General features: G+C 41.5%; 1 protein-coding gene across 5 annotated transcripts in view; it reads left to right on the top strand.

Annotated features, from left to right (window-relative positions):
* Nucleotides 1-22,906, top strand: part of DIS3L2 (DIS3 like 3'-5' exoribonuclease 2) — a 201,042-nt gene that overhangs the window by 41,059 nt on the left and 137,077 nt on the right. For all 5 annotated transcript variants that reach the window (XM_061348746.1, XM_061348749.1, XM_061348748.1 and 2 more), the window contains one exon: nt 20,015-20,249. In XM_061348746.1, coding sequence (XP_061204730.1) covers nt 20,015-20,249 — 235 coding nt within the window. The remainder of the gene's footprint in view (nt 1-20,014; nt 20,250-22,906) is intronic.

The following is a 22,906-nucleotide window of genomic DNA, read 5'->3' as shown; positions in this document are numbered from 1 at the left end:
CTAAAACGGTTTACTCTTTTTTCTTCTCCACACAGTTGTTGAGCTGTGAATATAATGTGTTTATCAGCTCAGATTTGTGCCTTGGAAACTTAATTTACCTTTTTATATAACACTTTATCACTAATGCAGGGTAACATTTCCTGGCAGGATATGCATTGTTAAAATTCGTTTGTAGAAGGGAAAGGAAAAAAGCACAGTAGCGGATGGCTCCCCTCCTGCAAGTTCAAGAGTTTGTAAAGGAAAAAAGGAAAATGTTCTTCATGGTACCTGACATCATTTTAGTCCCAGGGTCTTACTTTCCCATGGGGTGACTCCTATCAGTGGCTAAGATATAACGGAGCCCAAAGATTAGGTGTGGTGGCAGCTGTCACTGTGAAATAAAGGAAAGGCTGGGAGGGGAAGGCTGGCCTTGTCAGGGCACTGTCTCCATCTATACAGTAATTTCCTATGAGTTGGCTGAGACCTTGGGCAAACCTTTTTCTAACAAAACCAGTACTACATGTCATTTTTGTTTTCTTTTTTCTGCTATTGTCTTATTGTCGCTGAAGGAGTCAGCATTATCCAGTGGTCATTTACTCCACTGCCCACCCTCTTGTGCCAGCAAAGCCACTTATGGAAGTTAACAACACTGGTTTCTTGAAATGAGTGGCACATCACTGCAGCAGCCAACTACAGTGCCATGGGAATGGGCCTGAGGCTTGTCTTTGAGCAATTAGTTGCTATGATTGTAAATAAATTGTTAGACTCTGCTTCTGAGCTCCAGTTCCCAAGCAGTGATTTCTGTTGAGTGCTTTGTGAAAGAAAAAGAAAAAAATAAAAAATCTGCAGTTAAATTAATCTCCTCCAACAATATGTAATGTGTTCTGAGGACCAGTGCTTGAGGGGAGGGTGTTGTACAAAATGACAGACAACAAAATATACAGAACTTTGTGGAGAGTTTTTGTGGTATTAGGAAATAGAGTTACCAACATTGGTGTGTCACCCTCTCTGATTAAACACTGTGGTTTCCCTAGCTAAGGATCAAATACTTAAGAAAGCACTAAGTATTTGTCAAATACTCTTCCTTCAGATATTTTGTCTTCATTGACTTGCCTCAACACCTCTGCTGGTCTGCAGGCTGGGCATGCTCCTTCCTACCCCTCCTCATGGCCTGAATGCAGTGCTCTGCACCTTGCCTCAGCCTTAACTTATATGAAAGTAGCTGGTTGCATAGGTTGATCCATGTCGCTTGGGTGAGGTGAGGAACCAGGACAAGAGCAAATACTTGCCTCTAGTGAGCAGCTCTATGTCCCTTGTGTCTGTTAAAGAAAATCTCTTACCCTTTGCAGATGTGCGGAGGTATACAGCATGGTTCTTGCGTCCTGCTAGCAAGAAACCCAGGGAAATGCTCTTTGTTTAAACGGCATTCATCAATTTTAGTGTAAAGTGTTTTTCTCCAGCCGAGTCTATGTCAGGATGTACCCTACATTATAGGATTATGATATAAAAAAAAAAAAAAGATGAAAAATATAAATGTTGAATTTTAAATTTGCCACAGATGCTGCTTTATTAATTGTTGCCACTTCTAAAATAAATTCTCAAGTCTTTATTTTCTAGGGTTAGTCAGAACAGCATTACAGTAAGTATCTTCCTGCCTGTGTTACATCTTCTCAGCTCTGAAATGAAAAATAATGTGGGCTTACCAAAAGCTCTGCTCTTTTGCAGGATGTACCAGAGGAAGCTTGCTTTATTTCTTTACCAGGTATACATAACCTTTTATTTGCAATAAAAAGATTGTTCCTGCCCAGCATTAATTGTCTTTGACATATAGTTGTGAAAAAACTTCTACCTGACAGATTTTTCCAGCACAGTCTTCCCGATACTCTCACTGTGCGGAAGTAAATACAGAATAAATGAGTGAGTTGAGAATAGAGAATCCAGCTCATGTGTCTTTGTCATAGACAAGTGAATACAGATGGAGATGATTTTTTTAAATTTGCACTGAGGAAAGTTTAAATCATGCCTAATGCATTACGCATTACAGGACAACACTATAGTGTAAGCGAGGTCAGTCGACTTTTCTGTGTTAGAAACTTAGAGAATTGAGTGCAGGAAACTGACTTTAGAGGATTGTTTTGCAGTCAGTGTTTTATGGACAGAATTTGCTAAGTCTGTTCAGTGAGCCTTCTCAAAGTAAAATGATGTGCGTAGAAATGGTTTCATTTCATGTTGTTGTACCTTTGGAAGGACTTCTATGAAAAGGATGAAGCTTTGTAGCTGGTGACTCCAGGATGAGGACTTGACAGGTGTGCTTCCACTTGGCTGGGGGGGGGATGAAAGACCCAGATTCCTTAGGATGTGTTTCAGCTTTTGGGCATTGCTTTGGAAAAGCTAATATTCATTAAAAGTGAATATACGTAGAATCTACTAAGTCATACAAGTGCACGTGATGGTTCTTGATATGATAGATGAACGTGTTAGGCCAGTGATGGAGAAACTTTGTCTTAAGCAGTTGTTGGCATGTTAGACAGGAATGAGCCGTTCCCTGTAGAGGTCAAGAGTACATTGGTATTTGTGTGGCAATTTCTGACTGTTCGAAAGGAACAAGAGCAGTTTAAATTCCAAAGTAATGCATAGTTGCATAAACTGTAGCTTGCAAGGGTTATGGTGGAGTAATTTCTACTTCTAAAAGTTCTGTGTTTTATAATTAAAAAACATAAGACATTACTTTTTGTATTGGGGGGCTGTAGCATGCATGTTTCACTGTACTTCTTTGGCAATATCCATATCTTATATATGACTTGTTGCAAAATATTTATACAGGTGAGAACAGTGGCTATAGTGAGACTGATCTGTGTATTAATTTGCCTTGACCCCTAATTTCAAAGCACTATAGCGACTTTCTGTTTTTCTTTTAGGTCAGGTCTCAGTGCTTTCAGAGCTTGCTGATCCTGGCTCATTGTTTTATATTGTTGGTAGCTTTGAAGCTATTAAATGTTTAAGTTGCATCATTCAATTACAAATTCATAGCTTTCTTCAGTGTCATTTGAAGTGGAACTTGGTGGGAGCAGCTCATAAAGTCATGATTAGAGCATAAAATAAGAGGCATACAGGTGAATGGTGTGAGAAGTGAAACTGGTTTTCATCCAGGTTTTGAACTACTGGCTTTATTTTTAACTAGCCTAGATTAAGGGTTTGATAAATTGGGGTTGCATGGACTGCGCTGGGCAACGAAAGCAATATTCTCTTAAGAAATGATGAACAGTGTTCCTATTGTAGAGCTTGGTTGGAACATTTTAATTGGACTCATAGGACTGTGCATAGTGTGGTAAAATAATTTCTGGGAGGTTTTGATACCTCTTTACTTTGTGGTCAAATTAGAAAATTATTAGTTAAGAATTGAATAACTTTCATAGTTTTATTGTGGTGGAGTCCTATTAAGATTTTACAAGGAAGCAGGTTTGATCATGTACTTGACTTGGAGTCAAGTTTGGGTTGCAGGTAGCCTTTGTTTTTCAGAAGCCTTTCTCAGTTGATTTGAATGTGCTCCTTAGAGGAAGGATGCCTTTGATGGAGGTGACTGGATGTGTCTGCTCGTGGCTGGCAGCACAGGTGCTTTGTTACAGAGTGGGACCTGATCCCGCCCTGGAGCTGGCAGACACAGTGTGAACTGGTAGGTTATTGATAACCTTTTGTGTGTTTAGTAAGAGAAATCCTTCCGTTTGTTTCACTGAGAACAAACGCTTATCACTAGATGTTTCTGGACTTGTATCCCTTTTAATTTGCTTTGGATTGGGGACTGTAAAAGTCATTTAATCATCTACAACATGCAGCAAAAGGTTGGTTGTTTTTTTAAGAAAAGAGCAGTGAAGGGAGGCCAGGGTTTCTGGGGGTGCTTCCTCATCAGAGTCCCTGTGAAGCTGCTGATACCACCCAGCACCATGTGTGTGCAGGGAGGTGTTGCACAACACAGAGCAAGTGTTCCCCAGCTTGTTGTAATTGCTTAAGCAGGAACTGCAGTTATTCCCAGTGCCTAATGTGCAGCCTCCTGGTGTTACTTGATTTCTGTCAGTGCTGTGTAGTTGTGGGGGTAGGAGTTATGAAGTACGTTATTCAGTAGTCTGGGTGAGAATGGCTAGACTGAGGTGGGGAGAGCATGTGCATGCTTCAGCACTTTACATGGCCAGTCTCCACCCCTATCTTACCTCCTTCTTTTACTTTCTCTACACATCCGCCATCATCCAGCACCAGGCCCAACCTAGGCAAACTGTGAAGGTGGAGGTGGTGACTTCGGGTGACAAATGGAAAAGCGGGATCTGGATTTGGATTCCTAACAGCCCAGGAGAAAACTTCTGTGTGAAGTGGTTTCTTCTGATAATGGTGTTGTGGCACAGGTATAGCATGGAACATGGTAGAACAGCAACTCAACTTGAAGGGTGAACAGACATTTCAAAACAAGTCAGAGAATGTAAGGAGGTATTAAGAAGAAAGGAAATGCAGAACTTAGTGTTTTACTTGAGAGGGCATTAACTTGCTTTTCACATGTCCTCAGCTCTTGAGACAACATAGATGCTTTGTGTACTAATAGCCTTTGATGTGGTAGCTGTCATCAACTTGTAGAATGGGAGCAGGCAAGTGGGAAGTTTGCCTGTCAAAGCCAACAAATGCACTGGTCTTGATGGTAAGAAAGCAAACGGAAAGGCTTTCCTAAAGCTGTGAGCTGCCTGGGTAGAATCTGAGAACTTCCCCATGTTCCTTTTCTGTTTTATCAGTTTAAGGTGAATAGTGAGTCATAGTTAGCTGCATGGCATGTTTCCTTATTGGAGACCTGTCAGGAGAGTTGATTAATAATCCAGAGCATTTGGATTCAGTGTGATAAAACTAATCATAACAAAGTACTTCAGTGCCTAACTTGAAGCTCTGAAGAAAATCCTGTTATCTTAAAAGTGTGTGTATACGAAAGGGCTAACTTTTTCCTTTTTTTTTCTTTTTTTTTTTTTTAACAAGATAAACTCAGTTGGTGAGTTGCAGAGCAGTGGTACTGTTTCCAGAGGCTCCTTTCCAAATTTCCCTGTGAAGAAATGGAGCTGAGATTTAGTCCTGTCACTTGTGGAGTTTCAGGAATATGCTTCTCAAGATCTCTTGATCTTTTACAGAAACAGCTTAATTAAATGATATCTAAATAATTGTAATGAACTCAAATTTACTTTCTTCTCAGTTTTCTGGAATAGCCTGCCTTTTTCTGGATGAGAATTTGCCTTTTTTCTTTTGTAAAGTTGCTTAATTTATCATTAACACATTTACTGTATTATAGTTTACCTCTATAGATGTTCTTGAAATAACCTTTTTATGCTAAGGAAAATTATTAGATGTCATCCCATACTTACTTTTACCCAGAGGGGAAGATTGGATGAGGGAGGATTACTTTGAGTTCAGCAGATCTGTATGAAGCAGTTTTGAATTTGCTGGGCTTGTTTAATGAGCGTACTGAAAGCCCAGTGTAGCTGCCTGTCTCAGTGTCCCGTAATTGTACACAGTGTAGTGCAAGGGAGAAACAGTCCCTTTCTGGTAAAAAGGACTACCAGTCTGTAATTTTAGTAATGGATGTTTGCAGGTAGCACTCTCCAGATTTTGTGTTCGAGCTGGCTACCTTGTAAAAGGGTTGATTTGATTTCCTTGTTCCATAATTTCCAGTGTTGAAGTGAGAATTCTTGTTGGATGACTAACACATTTCAGCGCTGGTTGAGGCACTTTAGGAGACCCAATGTTCTTCAGATATATTAAATATTTTATTAATGACATAAGCAGGTGTCAAGGCTAGTTCGCAGTCACATGGTTTTGAGCTGTGCTTCTGGGTTTTGCCATTCTCTGATTCCTTTTTAAGAGTGTTGAATAGGGTTAACACTTGACGCTGTGGTGCTTCCCTGTGTATCCCATTATCACCTTGAATTTGCACCTCCTTAGCACAACCAAGCACATAATTTTTCTTGTATTTCTACTTTGCATTGTGGTGTTCACTGCGTATTTAAGAAAATTGGAAGTGTGTTCCACAATATTAAGAGGAATATATCACTGTGGGTGGACACTTACTCTTTCTGCTTGAGGTATAACTCTTCCAGACAATGTTGCTTCTAAATAGCCTGTGAGATTCAGTTTGTTACAGTGTACAATTTCCATTTCTTACTCGAATACAAAGTTTATCCTGAGCCAGAAGGGAGAACTCATGGGAAGTCATAAGGCAGAGTTTTAGTCTGTCAGCAAGGAATAGCTGGTTTTTGTGTGACTGAGCTGCACATGTGTAGTGGTGGGCTTCATCAGACTGAACCAAGAGATAAAATTGACAAAACTGAATATAAATCATTATATTAATAATTTCTGGGAGTGGCCAGTGTATCAGGTTTGGAAGCACAACTCAAAAGGTTTGCCAGTTTAGCCTGTGATGACCGCTGGGAGAAGAGGTTGCCTGGGAGAAATGAGTTATAAAGTCTTTCAAGACTTATAAAAGAAAAAAATAAAAATAAAAATCTTGCACAATCAGAGTTTAATGACCAAGGTGATGGCTTTATGCTGCCATCATCAGTGTTTAAATCCCCAGGATTCTTTGCACCTCGCTTGACTGATCTCATAACTGGCCATTGTTACAGAATGAACACAGAATTTGGTTTAGAGACCAACTTTTTCTTTTTGGATGGGATAGGAGCTACCTATCGCAGTAATGTTTCTGTACTTGTGTTTATGGGCACTGTCAGTATTTCCATTATAATTTTATGGATTTCTTTTTTTAAGGAAGCTTAAAACACAGTTGTAAGAATTTGTTCTTGACAGAGAACTTCTATACAAAAATCTCAGCTTGAATAAAACTTTTTAATGAATTTTGAAGGAGGGAAAGGAAAACCTGAACTGCTGTGTAAGTTGAGGTCACAGAGGAGAAGTATTCACTGGAATCTCATTAGTGGTACTTAGCTTGTAGAGAACTAGTACAACAGAAACCCCCCCAACTTTAGTCCCTTGCACTGCATTAAATTTTAAACTGAGTTATAACAATTGAGCTTAACTTTTGATTCATTCTGTGAAAAAACTTTTGATAGAAGAGCATTCATTGCCGCGCAGGAAAAAAACAGACTAGTGGGTACATGGCATCAGGAAGCAAGGAACTCTGTGCTAGCCAGACCTTCCCAGTGCTCGCTGAAGGGAGAGGCTTTTTAAACTGCTGGTTGCAAAGGTGAGATACACCATGTTTATGGTAATGGTAGATCTTATTCTGAAGGAAAGAAGTAAAACTATGTTACTCCTATTTACTGCATTTTTCAGTGCTGCAGGAGATGCTCTGAGACCTTGTTTAATTGATGTATATTTTAACTGGATTAAATAAACCTGAATATTGACGTCATGAAAATGAGCTGAAAAGCCTGGTGGAGGATGCTGATTTATTTTACTCTTTTAATAAACACTGCTTCAAAATTTAATGAGGCATGCCATGTTGCTGAAGGTAAATGCAAGCAAACTGAGCTATAGACATTTCGCTTGAGGTGCTTGCTTTTTAATAAGATTCGTCGCTAAGTAATGTGAGCAGATCCATATGACGCAAATGCCAGCAGTTGTTTCCCTGCCACCATTTCAAGAGGAAACCTGGAGATACTGATTGTTTTCACTAGAAAGAGAGAAAACACCGCAGCAATATAAGTCCTCAGCAAAATGCTGAGCATCACTCATCTTTTTCAAGAGCATATTTACTACACTTTGGGCCCCTAATTTGCTTTAACTTCCGTTAAGATGGGGTCCTGTCAAAGGCAGTCTGCATGTAACCTTGTTCTCATCTAGGTCCTCCTTATGATGTGTTTTGCCTTTAATAAAAACTTCCTACAAATTTTGTTGAGCATTAACAACGTTGTATGTGTTTTGGTGCAGCACTAAGCATGATGTGTCCCTGGTTCTCACAGGGGCAGCTGAGCATAACTAGAAAACAAATAACCTTGGAAAGGGATGCATTTTGGCAGAGACAGCAGTGTGTGGAACCTGTGACTTCAATGGGCATTTCCTTGCCTTCCAGCAGGAAAAGAGATATACCAACTCCCCTGAAGACAGACCAGTTACCATGCTCTTGTGCCTTTCCTTCTAGCATGTTTTCTGTTGTGGCAGGTTTGTGACTCACTTTTCAAAGAGATTAGTTCTTCAGTACCCTTGCTGTTGCACGTATATAGGTAGAGCTACATAACAAGAAAAGGTCACAGCAGAAAGGTAGCTGTGGAGAGCAACTTTGTGAACGGGTTATGCTGCTGGAGGTAAGTTCAGTGAAGATGTTTTTATTAAAACTTTAGTTTTATGTTGTTATAACAAACAACTATACAGACATTTCAGAATCAGATATTTGGTTCTAGACTAATTGAAATGTAGGCTTTAAAAATTTTGACCAGTGCATGAAATAATTTTGGATAGGCATAGATAACCAAATTGTCAGAAGTTCTTATTAGTAAGTGCCTGAAACTTGTGAATAGGTGGCTATGCTGTGGTTGTAACTATGGGGTCCTTCATGGTTTTGCTTCTGTTTTGCTGTTCTAATGTATTCCCAGGTGTGATGCAACTGAATGATGTCTTGGAGTCAAGTAGTGCAAACTAGGCAAGATGGTTTGAATGACTTAGCAAAAGTCACAGGTGGTTGAGAGCAGGATTACTTTCCCTATTCACTTCATAAGGAATCTGTTGAGTATAAGACAGATATGGAAGACTGGGATTTCATGGGTGCAACAGTGATGTAATATGAAGGCAGTCCCACCTACACTTTCTAACTGGGCATTCAAGGACTTGTTTGTGCATTTGACTGGAACAGTCTAAGTCAGAAAGCCCAAATAAATAGATCTGTAGCCAGTGTAGGCTACAGGTAGGGAACCATCCCAGTTTGATAACCCAGCCTTTGTATTTGAAGGAATCTTTGAGCAAATGTGCTGCTGTCATCTCTTCTCCACAGGTTCTTCGTGCTGTTATGTTGCAGTGAGATTCTGTCTGAGGTCAGAATTTGTTGATATCAAGTGTGAAGGCGTAAATTTTACTCACAGCTTCTTTTCTCTTCAGAAATTACTTTAGGGGACACAGAGAGCTCCCAATAGTAGAGAAAGCTGTTACCTTTTATCCCCATTTAAGCACCTGATTTTCTTCCCCCCCCCCACTTACCGTGCTTGCAAGAATTATCTCCTCCAATTCTTTTGCTCTCTGGGTGGTCCTTTTCAGCTGTGGCTGTCCCAGTTCTGCCACATTCTCCTGAGCACAGAACCTCTTCAATGCCTGTCCCAGCGTGATAGGGAAGGTACTGAATTCACAGTGGTCTTGGTGTGCATGACTGGAATTGCCAGCAGTGCAGCACGCCAAAGTGCAGTCAACCTGATCGTCAGTTGATGTCTCAACCCATTTCCTACAGGATGGAGCTGCTCATAGTGCAAAACCATTCTGGCAGATGGTGTGTGCTGGCTTCTGTATGGAAAATGTAGTGTTAAAATGGAATTCCAATTTTCTGTTGATAAAAGTCTCTTAAGTTTTCTGGAATGCAGTCTCTAGCAACTGTTATGAACTGTCTTTCCTTTCACACCAAAACATGGCTGCCTGCAAAAGAAGCACTGGCTGGTTTTGTGTAGTTTACTTTGATAGTATTGTGCTGGCATTGGGGAAGGCTTTTGCTCTCAGAGCTATATTTTAATACAATTGACATCTGATTTAGGAAAGAATGTAGGTGCCAGTTTCCCTAGTGTGACAGGGTAGAGACTGTCAGAGTAGGATCTAATTTTGCCAAGCTCATTTGATGGCAAATTGAGGCAGGCAAAGCGGGATGTGCTCAGCCCAGAGCAACTACATTTTACCTTCTGTGTCCTCAAAGGAGCAGTTGATAACAGTGTTTAGTGCAAGAATATTCTTGCAGAAAATGAAATGAAATAAAAATAGGGCAGTCCAGTTGCTGACTGAATGCAGCCAGAAGGATGGATGACTGGAAATACTAAGGAGCTAAGAACTATCTGAAGCATTTCTAGAGTGGGAGTCTCTGTGACGCTTCAGCACTTGTTTAGGTTGCTGATGCTTTTCTCCCTGCGCTAATAAATAAGCAGATCTGGGCTGATGGAACACCCCAGTCAAAGGAAGTTCCCATTGGGGCATACATACTCTCAAAGCTTCCATAAATTGTTCTGTAATATGACAGTTCCCTATTACGGGTTTTCATAATAAGAGCCTTACTGGCAACCAGTAATGCAAGTTAACTGTGGAAACTTCTATTGCTTTTCTTGGCCCCTGTGCACTTCCTGAACAGTGTGTGCTTTTTCCCAGGTGTACCATTCTGGGCTTTGAAAGTGTGTCAAAACATGGGCAGGGCTGAGACCCCTAGAAGATGGCACTCAGAGGAGCAGATCAAAATAATCAAAAAAAGAAAGTGGGGGGCTTAAGGCATGAGCCCCAACATGTTAACTCTTGATTTGTTTCCTGCCTTGATAAGTTAAAGTGCTCATCACTGACAGGAGGTTTTCTTAGACACATGGGAAATAATTTCTGCATAGTTCTGAACAAAGCTTCAAACCTATATAGCCTTGGGAGATATAGGTATGCAAATATCTTGGATAGCCCTTCCAGTACGTTTTGATTAGTTTGCATTGTCAACCCACTTTCTTCTTAGGCACGTGCGGGTGCAGGCTTGTTTGGTTTATGCAATGTTGAATAAGTCTTCAAAGAGTACCATTGTTTCCAGGAAATGTGTTTTTCATACATACTTGTATTGTTAAAAAAAAAAAGAAGGCAGTAATGGATAATACTTTGGGTCTGTGAGAGCCAGCGGTGTGGATTTGCTTGGCATTGCAGCTTTCAAATGATACACACTCAGCACAAGTAGATTCTTTTCCGATTACATGAAAGCACTGTATAATAATTACGTCTTTTAAAGTATATATTGATTCACAGTGTTGTCTTGAAGTTGTTAAGAATCCAAATGCTAGTCTGCTTCTTTACATCACATACAAACTGGATATCATTCTGCAGTAGTTTGCTGAAAATCCAGTGATTTCAGAGAATCGTACATTTGAAGATGTAACCTTAAGTTGCTCTATTCCTCTAATCCACCCCTCTTGAGTGATTTATTTTAGGGACTGTGCATCATAGGTTTTGTCCTGGCATCCATTCCTGTAGTGTTGCGGTGCTTGTCCACATTACCAGAAAAAGATGGCTGGGAGACAATTAAAAAAGAAAAAAGTTAAACCAAAAAGAAAAGAACACACACACAAAGAAAAGAAAACCAGTTCCAGTTAGTAGAGAGAGTTTTGCTGCCAAAGTGCATGGGGCATAATTTGATTTAAATGACTTTTGAAAAACAGTTCTCAAAATTGTTCCATGCATTTTCTTTCTGGCTACTGTTGAAAATATGGAGCTGAATATTTTCTGTGATGTTTCAAACCTGTATGTTCTGGCAACCTCGTAGCTGGGCCCTGTGCATTACACTCTTATTTCCAGTTCACTGTGGCCTGGAGTACAACACACAACTCATGAGATGAACCGAAGTGGGAGGTCTTGCAAGGAGCAGGCAATACAAAGACCCAGGGTACAAGGAACATTTCACTGGGGTCCAGCAGGGAGGCTGCCAGTTTTAAGGGCCTCTTTTATGGAAAGGGTTTGTTTGTAGCTGTGTGTGCCTTATCAGATTTTATATGTAGGAGAAAGTTGGTTCCTGGGTGTCAGTAAAGGTTGGATGCTGACCTAGACCTTTTTCACCTCCCCAGGGTCAAAGTTTTTCTCACTAGAGACATTTGCTGGACAGTACATGGGCTGTAGCTAAGTATTCATCACTGCTTTAAGTGATGAGTAAAAGAATAGCTTGTGGGTTGGGAAGCCGTGGTTGGGAGACAAGGTGTTTGCTGTGTCACTTCTGCTCCAGGGACTCCTGTGTTTTGGGGAATGTGCGTGGGAAGGTCACACTGCAATAGCAGTAGGTATTCTGAAAATAGAGGCTATTTTTTTAGCACCAGATCAAATCCTAGGGGTGGCAGCAGAAGTGGAAAGTGTGGAACAAAGTTTGTTGATCTGGCTATAATCGTACACAGCTCTTTGTAATGCTCTTGTCCTTACCAGGTTGGCTTCTCTACAAAGGAGATTGTACAGTTTCCTAGAAGCAGGCACCTGCCTGCTTGGGGAAACTGCCCTTGCCCATTGTCTTCTTGACACCATTACCCTCAGCATGTCTTAGTATCACAGAAATATCTGAATCCCCTCAAGCTGAGAGAGAGAGAGATCTCTCAGAGATATTCCCAAATAATCCTTGGGAAAGGTTGTATAGACCTACCAGCAGCCTGTTATGAGCCTTTACCAGCTCTGCTTTCAAAGCAGCTTGGTGCAAGGGATCCACTTTGAGCTCAGATATATCCTCTGCAGACTGCAGAGTGGCTGCTTTTCGGAGTCCTGGAGTGGTGTGATCCATGCCACTGGTGACATGGCACATATGGTGTACCTCTGCTGTGCAGGGAGAAGCTGCTTCTGACAACTTCTTTTCCTGCTTCTCAGCAATTCTTAGAGGGTACAAAAGGCAGGAGTGTACAGAAGGAGCTGTTCAATTTATCCTTTTAGGAGAACCAGGTGAAATGAGCCCAAGGGAACATGGTCCTGATCCTAGGACTATGTACCCTACAGGCAGCAGTTCAGGAGCCAGACTTGGGAGAGACGGGTCTGGGGAGACCACAAAGAAGTGGCAGGAAGGGGATGAAGGCAGGAGTACTTCTTGAGGACGGATGGGGGAAGAGGCAGCTGTCTCCTGCTCAGTGATAATGAAGTGTTGATAAACATGTTTGGAAGCAGACTGAAGGTGTGGGATGAGGGCCAGGGCAAGGTGAGTAGGGAGCTCTCAGAGGCAAATGATAGGTCAGAGACCAGATAGGGAGGGGGGATGTATGGTGAGGAGACAGTTCGTGTTTTGGCTTTAGCATTCAGAAAGGTCAGTCTTGAGAATTTTCCCTGTTGATGCTTTTCCAGTTGTTACTCTGGTTATTTGTGCAAGGTGGTAGGAAAAGGACTTGGATGGAATCGACTGTAACCTGTGATGTTTAGGTAAAGCCTGAAGATGAGCAAACAGTTCAGGAATCAGGTTTATTGGTGGAAGCAGGATGAAGTAGTGAGATACGTTTTTGGTGGGGTTTGGTGTTGTTTTTTTTTGTTTTGTGCTTGGTATTTTTTATTGTTATTTTTGTGTGTGTGTGTTTGTTTGTTTTTTGTTTGTTTTTCTGCCAGTAATTCCAGTACTTGTGCAGCTGCCCTGACAAGCCTGGGTGTAGGGTTGTCTACTTGGGTTGGACCAAACCTGGATGATCAATCTCATTACTTGAATTAACTCTGCAGTAAAAACTCACCTTGCAGGTTAGTCTGAGCAGAGATGATGCAGGATGCTGGTGAAAGCAGGGGAGATCGCTTCAGGGATACGATAGATTTGGTGGGCATATTGTAGCAACTGCTGTGACAAAACTGTGTGTGATACCTAGGAATAACAGAACCCACTAGGGAGAAGCAAGTAGCTATTTCCTAACCAAGAGGGAGAGTTTTAGTTTGGATGTTTGTATGATTGTCACATCTAATGTGATGTCTGGAACGTAAACTGCAATGTGCTGTTTAATATAAAATAGCTATCCTGTGGGCTGTTAGTGTTTCTAGTGATTTAGAATTAAAGTAAGATTGTTAAAAACCCCAACAAACCAACCCCAAACCACAACAAAAAAACCTACCCAGTCTAACTTTATTGGTAATTTAAAAGTACTGCTGTAACTGCTGGTGCTAAGACTAGTCATCTTTACTGGGTTGTCTTTGCCAGAGCTGTTTGGTTTATGTGGCATTATAAAGAGAAGGAAGGGTGATTAGGACAGGTGTTTTTTCTCTTACTGGAAGTGCCATCCTTTCTTTATCCAACAAGGAGCTAGAGTAAGCCAGCCTTCGTTTGGTTGCTCTTTTCAGAAAAGCAAAGCCCTTCCTTGCAATATTTATGGTATCTTGGCTCTAGCGTGTATGTATGAGCTGTGACAGCATCCTCGTGTTAGCCAGGCTCTTTCCTACTCCCTCATGAGTGAGCATTAGGGAACCAGCTTTTAAGCAAAGCCTGTTTAATACGGCAAAAGCTGGGAGACTAATAGATGCAGGTGTTCACAGTATTGGTATGAAATGTGATGTTTGTATTAGTGTTGTGGTAGCAACGGTCTTTTTAATGGTGAGAGGGTAATTTGGTCTTTTGAAAAGTGCTTTCAACCTGTTGCTGTTTCTCAAACTTGTTGCCTAACCAGGGCTCAAATGTAGAGAGAACCAATGACTCTCACCTAAGCTTTGTCTCCCTACTCAGTATTGAGCATAATAAGTTGTCTATAGCTGAAAGGCATCTTAACCTTGGTTTATAAACCTCAGAAGTAGTCTTGGGCTGAAGACTTAATTTTCTTTATATCTCTTCCCATGTTTAGTCCTCCCTGTTTAGTGTGAGCTCCCTGCCTGCTATGAATCCGTCTTCAGCTTCTATTCAGTGATGAATCTACTGCACCTTTCTGTAGCAGCATGAGGAGCCTCTTTGTGCATTATTTGTCTTGCCCCAGTGAAAAGAGTTATTAATGGTTTGTCACTTCTAAAATCTTTTAGGTAAGTTACAGATTTGGGGATTGATTACTTGTTATGAGGAATTTTGTTGGGGTTTGACTGACTTACAGAGAAGAGGTATTGTTCTATACCATCTCCATTCTTCTCCACTATCCTTAGGAAAATACTTTATAAATACTAACGTTTTGAGTTATTGACTTTTATTGGAAAAAGCCTAGGGCATAATAGCTTAATTATGATTGAAAATCACCGGTCTGGTTCAGTAGCTTGAGATTATAGACTAATATGTAAATTGCTGGCTGTTGCCATTGAAGAGGCAGCAACAAAAACCCCATACCTGATCTTAGAGTGAACAAGCCTGAGCTTTGTCCACATGTAGATGTCAGGCTTAGGTGGAAAGTCTATGAAAAGCTTGGAACTAATAGGGCAGATATAAGATTGCTTTTGACAGGGAAAACAGTTTCCCCTGCAGCTCAAGAGGTAATCCTTGTGCTTGCAGATCCACAGATTCCAGGTTCAGTTTTCTGTTGGAACAAATTCCTCCCAAGTAAGAACAATTGTTTGTTTGATGGCTACTTCAAGACAGGGCTGGGTACAGGAAGGTAGTCCCTCTGCTGTCCAGAAAGTACATGTCCATACCAGGATGTTGTTGCCCACTAGCTGTTTTTTATTATATTTTTGGTTGAAATGGGATTTTCATTCAAAGATCTTGTGTTCAGTTAGCTATGACTTTACAAAGCAATCACTGTGGGGCAGAAACCTGATGCTTGTTCAGTAATAGATGTTTGTTTAAAACTGGAAGAAAACTTACTCAGCCACTATCGTAAGGATCAGAGATTCAAATAAGCAATTGACTTTCATAAAAATGCTTATTAAAACTTAAAAAAAAAAGTTACTGAAGAGCATATGAAAGTAATAAAACCATATGGTAGGCATTTGACTTCTCAGGCGAGGAAGTTAAGGTCTTTTAGGGGGCTTTAACCATGCATCCTGGGATGTTTGCATGGTCATATGTTTCATGCATATGCAGCAAAGGGGAATCTCCTCCTCCTGGGTCCATGCAGAGTTAACTGCTTTGGCAGAAAATGATACTTTTTACTGCACATACGACTACATGACAGACTTAGCCAATTGCATGTTTACCGTGCATCTCTGATAGGTACTGATATGTTCTAGCTGTATGCAAAATTCAGTAAGCATAATAAGAAGTAGGAGGGTGCAATATCATCAGTTTCTGTTTCCAAGATCATAGAATCATAGAATAGTTAGGGTTGGAAAGGACCTTAACATCATCTAGCTCCAACCCCCCTGCTGTGGGCAGGGACACCTCAAACTAAACCATGTCACCCAAAGCTCTGTCCAGCCTGGCCTTGAACACTGCCAGGGATGGAGCATTCACAACTTCCCTGGGCAACCCATTCCAGTGCCTCACCACCCTCACAGTAAATAGCTTCTTCCTTATATCCAATCTAAACTTCCCCTGTTTAAGTTTTAACCTGTTACCCCTTGTCCTATCACTACAGTCCCTAATGACCAGTCCCTCCCCAGCATCCTTATAGGCCCCCTTCAGATACTGGAAGGCTGCTATGAGGTCTCCACGCAGCCTTCTCTTCTCCAGGTTGAACAGCCCCGACTTTCTCAGCCTGTCTTCATATGGGAGGTGCTCCAGTCCCCTGATCATCCTCGTGGCCCTCCTCTGGACTTGTTCCAACAGTTCAATGTCCTTTTTATGTTAAGGACACCAGAACTGCACACAATACTCCAAGTGAGGTCTCAGGAGAGCAGAGTAGAGGGGCAGGATCACCTCCTTCAACCTGCTGGTCACACTCCTTTTGATGCAGCCCAGGATATGTTTGGCTTTCTGGGCTGTGTGCACACTGCAGCTGGCTCATATTAGATTTCTCATCGCCCAGCACCCCCAGGTCCTTCTCCTCAGGGCTGCTCTGAATCTCTTCTCTTCCCAACCTGCAGGGAATTGCTCCAACCCAAGTGCAGGACCTTGCACTTGTCATGGTTAACCTTTATGAGGTTGGCATCAGCCCACCTCACAAGCGTGTCAAGGTCCCTCTGGATGGCATTCCTTCCCTCCAGCGTATCAACCGAATCACACAGTTTGGTGTCATCGGCAAACTTGCTGAGGGCGCACTCAATCCCACTGTCCATGTCAGTGATGAAGATGTTGAACAAGACCGGTCCCAACACCGATCCCTGAGGGACACCACTCGTAACTGGTCTCCAGCTGGACATTGAGCCATTGACCACAACTCTGCATGCAGCCATCCATCCAGACAGTGCTTTATCCACTGAGTGGTCCATTCATCAAATTGATGTCTCTCCAATTTAGGGACGAAGATTTTGTGTGGGAGAGTATCGAATGCTTTACACAAGTCCAGGTAGATGACATCAACTGCTTTACCGCTGTCCATGAGTTCCAAAGCCCCATCATAGAAGGCCACCAAATTGGTCAGTCAGGATTTCCCCTTGGTGAAGCCATGCTGGCTGTCATCAAGCACCTTGTTGATTTTCATGTGCCTTAGCATGCTTTCCAGGAGAATCTGCTCCAAGCTTTTGCCAGGCACAGAGGTGAGACTGACTGGTCTGTAATTCCCCGGGTCATCTATTTTCCCCTTCTTGAAAATGCGGGTTATATTTCCCTTTTTCCAGTCATCAAAGATGCTGCTTTTAAGAAATGCTTATTCTGTCACAGTCAAATTTTCTGCTGCTAATATGTAGAAGGATCTGCTGTTTGGAATCTGTGTGATGAGCTCATGTTGGCCAGCAATTCTGATCATCTTAAATTGAGTAATTGTATCCACTGAGCTCCTGATTTTGTAAGTCTTATGCAGTTTTCCAGTTTTGTGATGTACAGCTTCCCTAATTTTTTTGTGTGATGTAAGAAATCTTGGGTGAAATTCCCGGCTCTGTTATGTATGAGGTCAGTCTAAATGATCTGTCTTGGCCTTAAAAAGAAAACAAATCCTGTTGCCCATGCTTGCCGGCATCTGGACATTTTGGTGCTCTGCTGTGTGAAAGTTGTGATTTTGTGGACTCTGGAAAACTTTACTCAAAAATCCATTTGCAAATCCATAAGGAAATGTGTGACTGGGGACTTTGGGTAGTCACAGCCTGAGTATCCTGCTAGCTAGTGGCAGCAGTGTGCACCCTCTGGCTTGGGGAGAAGAATGGTGATTTTAGCATATGGCATTTAAAAAGAAATCCATATCTTCTGGCTTCTTTAATGCAGCATAAACTCTTTGGGCATAAGCTTTTCAGTGCTGCATCTTTAGAGAAGCATTTCCTAACATATTTAATGGTTTTCACTGCATTGTGTCTAGAAAGCTTTGTAATTTAGCACCTGAAACACATCTCTCACTCTCCAAAGAGCAACTTGGAGAGAAAGAAATTCAGGCAAAGCCTTAAGGGGTTGAAGAAAATGGACTCCTGCTGCAGCTGCACACTTGCACACATCTGGTGCAATTGAAATTTAAGAGCTGAATACATCCACGTCTGACCATAGTACAGTCCAAACATTAGTGTTGACACTGGTTTTCTTTTGGATAGGCACACTGGCAGAGTCACTAGCGTGTGGAGCCTTGTCAGCTTTCTAATCTAATAGACTGTTCTTGCCCAGACCATTGTGTGTCAGTATTTTGTGTACCAAATGTAGCCAGATTTAATAATCAGCCATTTTCCTGTCTTCTGCCAAACTTTTTTCCTTTTTGTCACAATCTAATGTTTGATTCAAAATCTGCTATGGTAACAAATTATATACATATTAAAAAATGAAAATAAAGATGGAAGGCAGAGTCACAGAAGGTAACGAGAGTTCAAAGTAATGTCATCTGAGTTTTTTTAAAGCCTTCAATTCAGCTCTGTTTTAAAATTGATTTTACTTCTGTTACGTATTGTGGAAAGATTACTAAGACTGTGGCTCTGTGTATGTAAAATTGTGAAAGTCTTCCCTTGTACAGGTCTCATTTTGATCTATTTGCTTTTTAGTTACTAAACAGTAATTTGTGGAGCTTTCTGGATTGTATTTTTCTTACTTGGAATGCTTGGACTGTTTGAGCTAGGACCTGTTGAGGGTATTTATGCTTATTTCTAGTGACTATATCAATCATATAAAATACATTACCAGGACATTTTTTTCCTTATTATTATTGCATCTTTTAAAAGGGCCCTTCACTTGCCTTGCTAGTGGCATGAGTTGCTGCTGGCATGTACTGGGTTAGTGATGCTGAGGACGGGGGTACCTTAGAAGAGTATCTCTAGGGAGTTGCCTGCCTGGTGAACACCAGCACCAGCAGAAGAGGAGCTGAGTCACTGGGAGGGCACTGGAATGGGATCACTCAGTTTCTTTGTGATTTTAGTAATTTGGAGGCTGTTTCTTATTCCATGCTGATTTGAATCTTGCACTGGAGTACCACAGCTTGAGTGAAACTTAAACACTTCTGAAACTAAAACCTGGATCAGGGTTCCAGGGTGAGGCAGGTACTTGCAACTTGCTGTTGGTTGCATGAAGCACAAGTAAAGGCATACTTGTCCAAGTTGTCAACCATTTTGATCATTGTATCCTGCGATGGAGCAGTTTCTGCCTCTTGTTACATGAAAGGAAGTATGCCATCCAGGTCTGGTGTCTGCTGGTACATGGGTTCTTCATGGTTTTATATGATGCAATTGTACATATGTTTTTTCCTCTCCCTATACCATTGCTGCACTGAAGTGGGGACAAATCTGTAGCAATGGTCAGAGTTGCTTACCCAAATTATCAGTTAGTTACTGGTTAAGTAAATTGTACATTAACTGAGTTCATTCCTCTTGGTAATTTAATTACAAGATTTGTATAAGTATCAGCAATGGTTGAGTGCCTTTAACAAAAAGACTGGAGCCTACAATAAATGTAAAGCTTGGTGCCATACCAATCCTCCGCAGGTTGCAATGGTCTCTGGTCTGTACTTACTCAGTTTTTTCCTAACTGTGTGTTGGGGAGCTCTCCCTGAGATGTGTTTTGACATGATCCGAGCATTCACCAGAACTATTTGAGTTTTGGGACTTCCCTGGATAATTAGTGTATCTTAGTGAACAATGGTCTAAGCAAGTCATTACATTGTAGTGTATCCTCCTCCCTCTCTGTGCTTACTCCCAGGTTTTGGAGAGCTGATTAGAGGCTTGGCAGGAACTGTATGGTTATGCTCTAGATACGCTTTGGATACATTACTGTCACAGTTGAGGTATTGTAAAAGCCATGCTGTTCCCATCTTTATCCGAGTAAGGTACCTTTTTCCACTGTGCAGTGTCTAGGGCTAATTACATGGCAATTGCATCGTGTCACCAGCCACCCACAACTCATTGTCACCTCCTTGGGGATGCAGATGAAAAAGGAAAGATAGTATTTTCTTTCTTCAGTCCAGTGATTTAGCTTGCCTCTTTTGTGTTTTATCCTCTGCTCCTTCAGGTAATAAAACCAGATGGTTGTGACAAAGAAACAGAAGCTACACATGAATCAAATGTCCCTGAGGATATGTTGGGCACTTGCATTCCTCAAGAGGCAGCGAAAGGCGATGCTGGAAGTCCGGATGTCATTATAGAAGCTCAGTTTGATGATAATGATGCAGAGCATGGACAAGACCATTTGCAGAATATGTTGACAGATGACATTAAGAAGCTTTTCCTGGATAGTGGTGAAAAGGGTGAGTAGATCAAATTGCTGATTTAAATCTTTGTTTGAGCAAACTATTGAAGTATTACTTTGTTGTCTTGCTTTGCTGCAGGATACAAAATACAGGCATCAAAGCTCAATGCCTTATCACTCCTATCCCTTTCTGCTAAACTGCCTTCATAGTTTTAAATGGGTATTAAGGTCTGTGTTTTACGTAGTTTTGGTTGAAGCAGAGTTAATCTGTGAAATAGAAGTCACACCTTTAGATTTGCAGTTCTCAGGGATGTCTGGGGACTGCTGGTTGCTGTTTAGTTCAAGATGCTGCTCTGGCAGTTTCCTTCATTGCAGCTTGGCTGGCCAATCTGTATGTCTCAGTTTGGGGATAATATGTTTCCTTGGGGGCAGTTAGATTTGTTGCTGTTTTCAAACAGTTGAGTTATGAGCAACTTGAAGATTTGGTCCATTTATAAAGAAAATTGCACTAAAACCTAAAGCCAATTATGCAATCTGTTTTGAAGGCAAACCTATTTTATTCTGAATCTGAATTCCATCCAAACCATCAAGTGTTGCTTAGGGCAAAATAAAATAGGCTACCTTGTCCCAAACTGTGCTTATGCTGCTCTTTGCATGTCCTTTCTAGTACTAAATCCCTTCCTGAAGAGCTGTGTGTTGAAAGGATCCTGACAACTGGCACATTTAACATGTGCCTTCAGCTGCTGGTGAAGAATTTGCCAGGACAGATATTCTGGTGCATTCTTGATGTCTGCCCTAGTTGTCCAAAAAAAATGGCAGTAGCTTGGGACAGAAGTAGTTGTTGATCTCTGACAAATCTTGGTGGTGTTTGTAAAGCTGTTCTATAAATACCTTGTGTTTTCCTGAGATTGCTTTTGAAGATGCACAGATCTGTGTTCATACTGATGCTAGACTTCCATTTTTCACACCTATCTTTAATAAAACTGGAAATAAAATTTGAGTGGAAGTGGTGTAGTTTTTATGACAAAACGTTGGTTTCAGCTTATGAATGCAGCTGCCACCTCACCAGGTTGTGATGCTATTTCCTTCTGGGTACCTCCACTGTCTTTGAGTTACTGCCAACATGTGTGAATCAACTTCTGTCTTAGAATCACAGAATCATAGAACAGTTAGGGTTGGAAAGGACCTTAACATCATCTAGTTCCAACCCCCCTGCCGTGGGCAGGGTCACCTCACACTAAACCATGCCCCCCAAGGCTCTGTCCAGCCTGGACCTCAACACCGTCAGGGATGGAGCATTCAGAACTATTCAGGGCAACCCATTCCAGTGCCTCACCACCCTCACAGTAAATAACTTCTTCCTTATATCCAATCTAAACTTCCCCTGTTTAAGTTTTAACCCATTACCCCTTGTCCTATCACTACAGTCCCTAATGAAGAGTCCCTCTCCAGCATCCTTGTAGGCCCCCTTCAGATATTGGAAGGCTGCTATAAGGTCTCCACACAGCCTTCTCTTCTCCAGGGTGAACAGCCCCAACTTTCTCAGCTGGGAGGAGCTCCAGTCCCTGATCATCCTTGTGGCCCTCCTCTGGACTTGTTCCAACAGTTCAATGTCCTTTTTATGTTGAGGACACCAGAACTGCACACAATACTCCAGGTGAGGTCTCATGGGAGCAGAGTAGAGGGGCAGGATCACCTCCTTTGACCTGCTGGTCACGCTTCTTTTGATGCAGCCCAGGATACGGTTGGCTTTCTGAGCTGCAAGCACACACTGTCGGCTCATGTTCAGCTTCTCATCAGCCAACACCCCCAAGTCCTCCTCCGCAGGGCTGCTCTGAATCTCTTCTCTGCCCAAAGATGTCTTGTTCTGTTGCTTTCCATCATGGGGCTTGAGTTGGGAGTTACCCATTTGTTTTACCCAGCTAGTTATTAACCTCAGCTTTTTTGCAGTGTTGGACATTGTGTTATAGCTGCACACTGCTGAGCTGCCACTTTGACTCCACAGTTCTCCTAAAATGCTCCTAGGTACATGTTGTGTCTGATAGCAGTGCCAAATTAAAAGTCTGAGAAATAAATTCTAGTTTGACACCACCATTTAGAATAAATGTAGTCTTGAGCTGATATTTTACTTTATGTGTATGACTCTGCTTTAGTGTTAAAGGCTTGATGAGAGTTACTTTTGGTGCATTGTAGGTCTCTGAGATGCTCTGGAGTGACCTGTGTTGGAGTTTATCTAGTTATCTCTTAAAATGTATGCCGTCTGAGAGGTTTTTGCCATTTACTTCTGTCTTTGGAGAATATTTGTAGGACAGATGTTAGATCAGCTTACTGTCTACACAGTTGAAATCCAACCTACTTTTCCATTACAGTTGCCTAAACCAGCTGTTTTCTTTTGTTTTCAAGGCCTTTCCTTAAAAAGCCTTGTGGCTGGTGTGGATGTGCCAGTTAGATTTCTGCTGAGTTTGATTTTTGCTATCACCTCTTTTAATAGTTGCTTCAGCTTCTTTAGCCATATAACCCATATGGACTTTGGTTTCTTCTTGCTCTGCTTTTTAATGCCCTTCTTTTTTTATACATATAAAGTTTATGATGCTTCTTTTTCGGAAGGTGTTTTTGAGCAGTTGATGATTGCTTTGGCTTGTTTCCTGTCTTTCATGCAATTTTTCATATCGTCACTTATCCAGATTTTAAGTCTTGCCTGGAAAATAGCTATAG

The sequence above is a fragment of the Neopsephotus bourkii genome, unplaced genomic scaffold (genome assembly GCF_033783945.1).
Source record: "Neopsephotus bourkii isolate Nb327-2 ecotype Australia unplaced genomic scaffold, CSIRO-AGI_Nbou_v1 NB_369, whole genome shotgun sequence".
Taxonomy (NCBI): domain Eukaryota; kingdom Metazoa; phylum Chordata; class Aves; order Psittaciformes; family Psittacidae; genus Neopsephotus; species Neopsephotus bourkii.
Note: the sequence above shows the minus strand (reverse complement) of the source record. Positions and strands in the feature narration are given on the sequence as shown.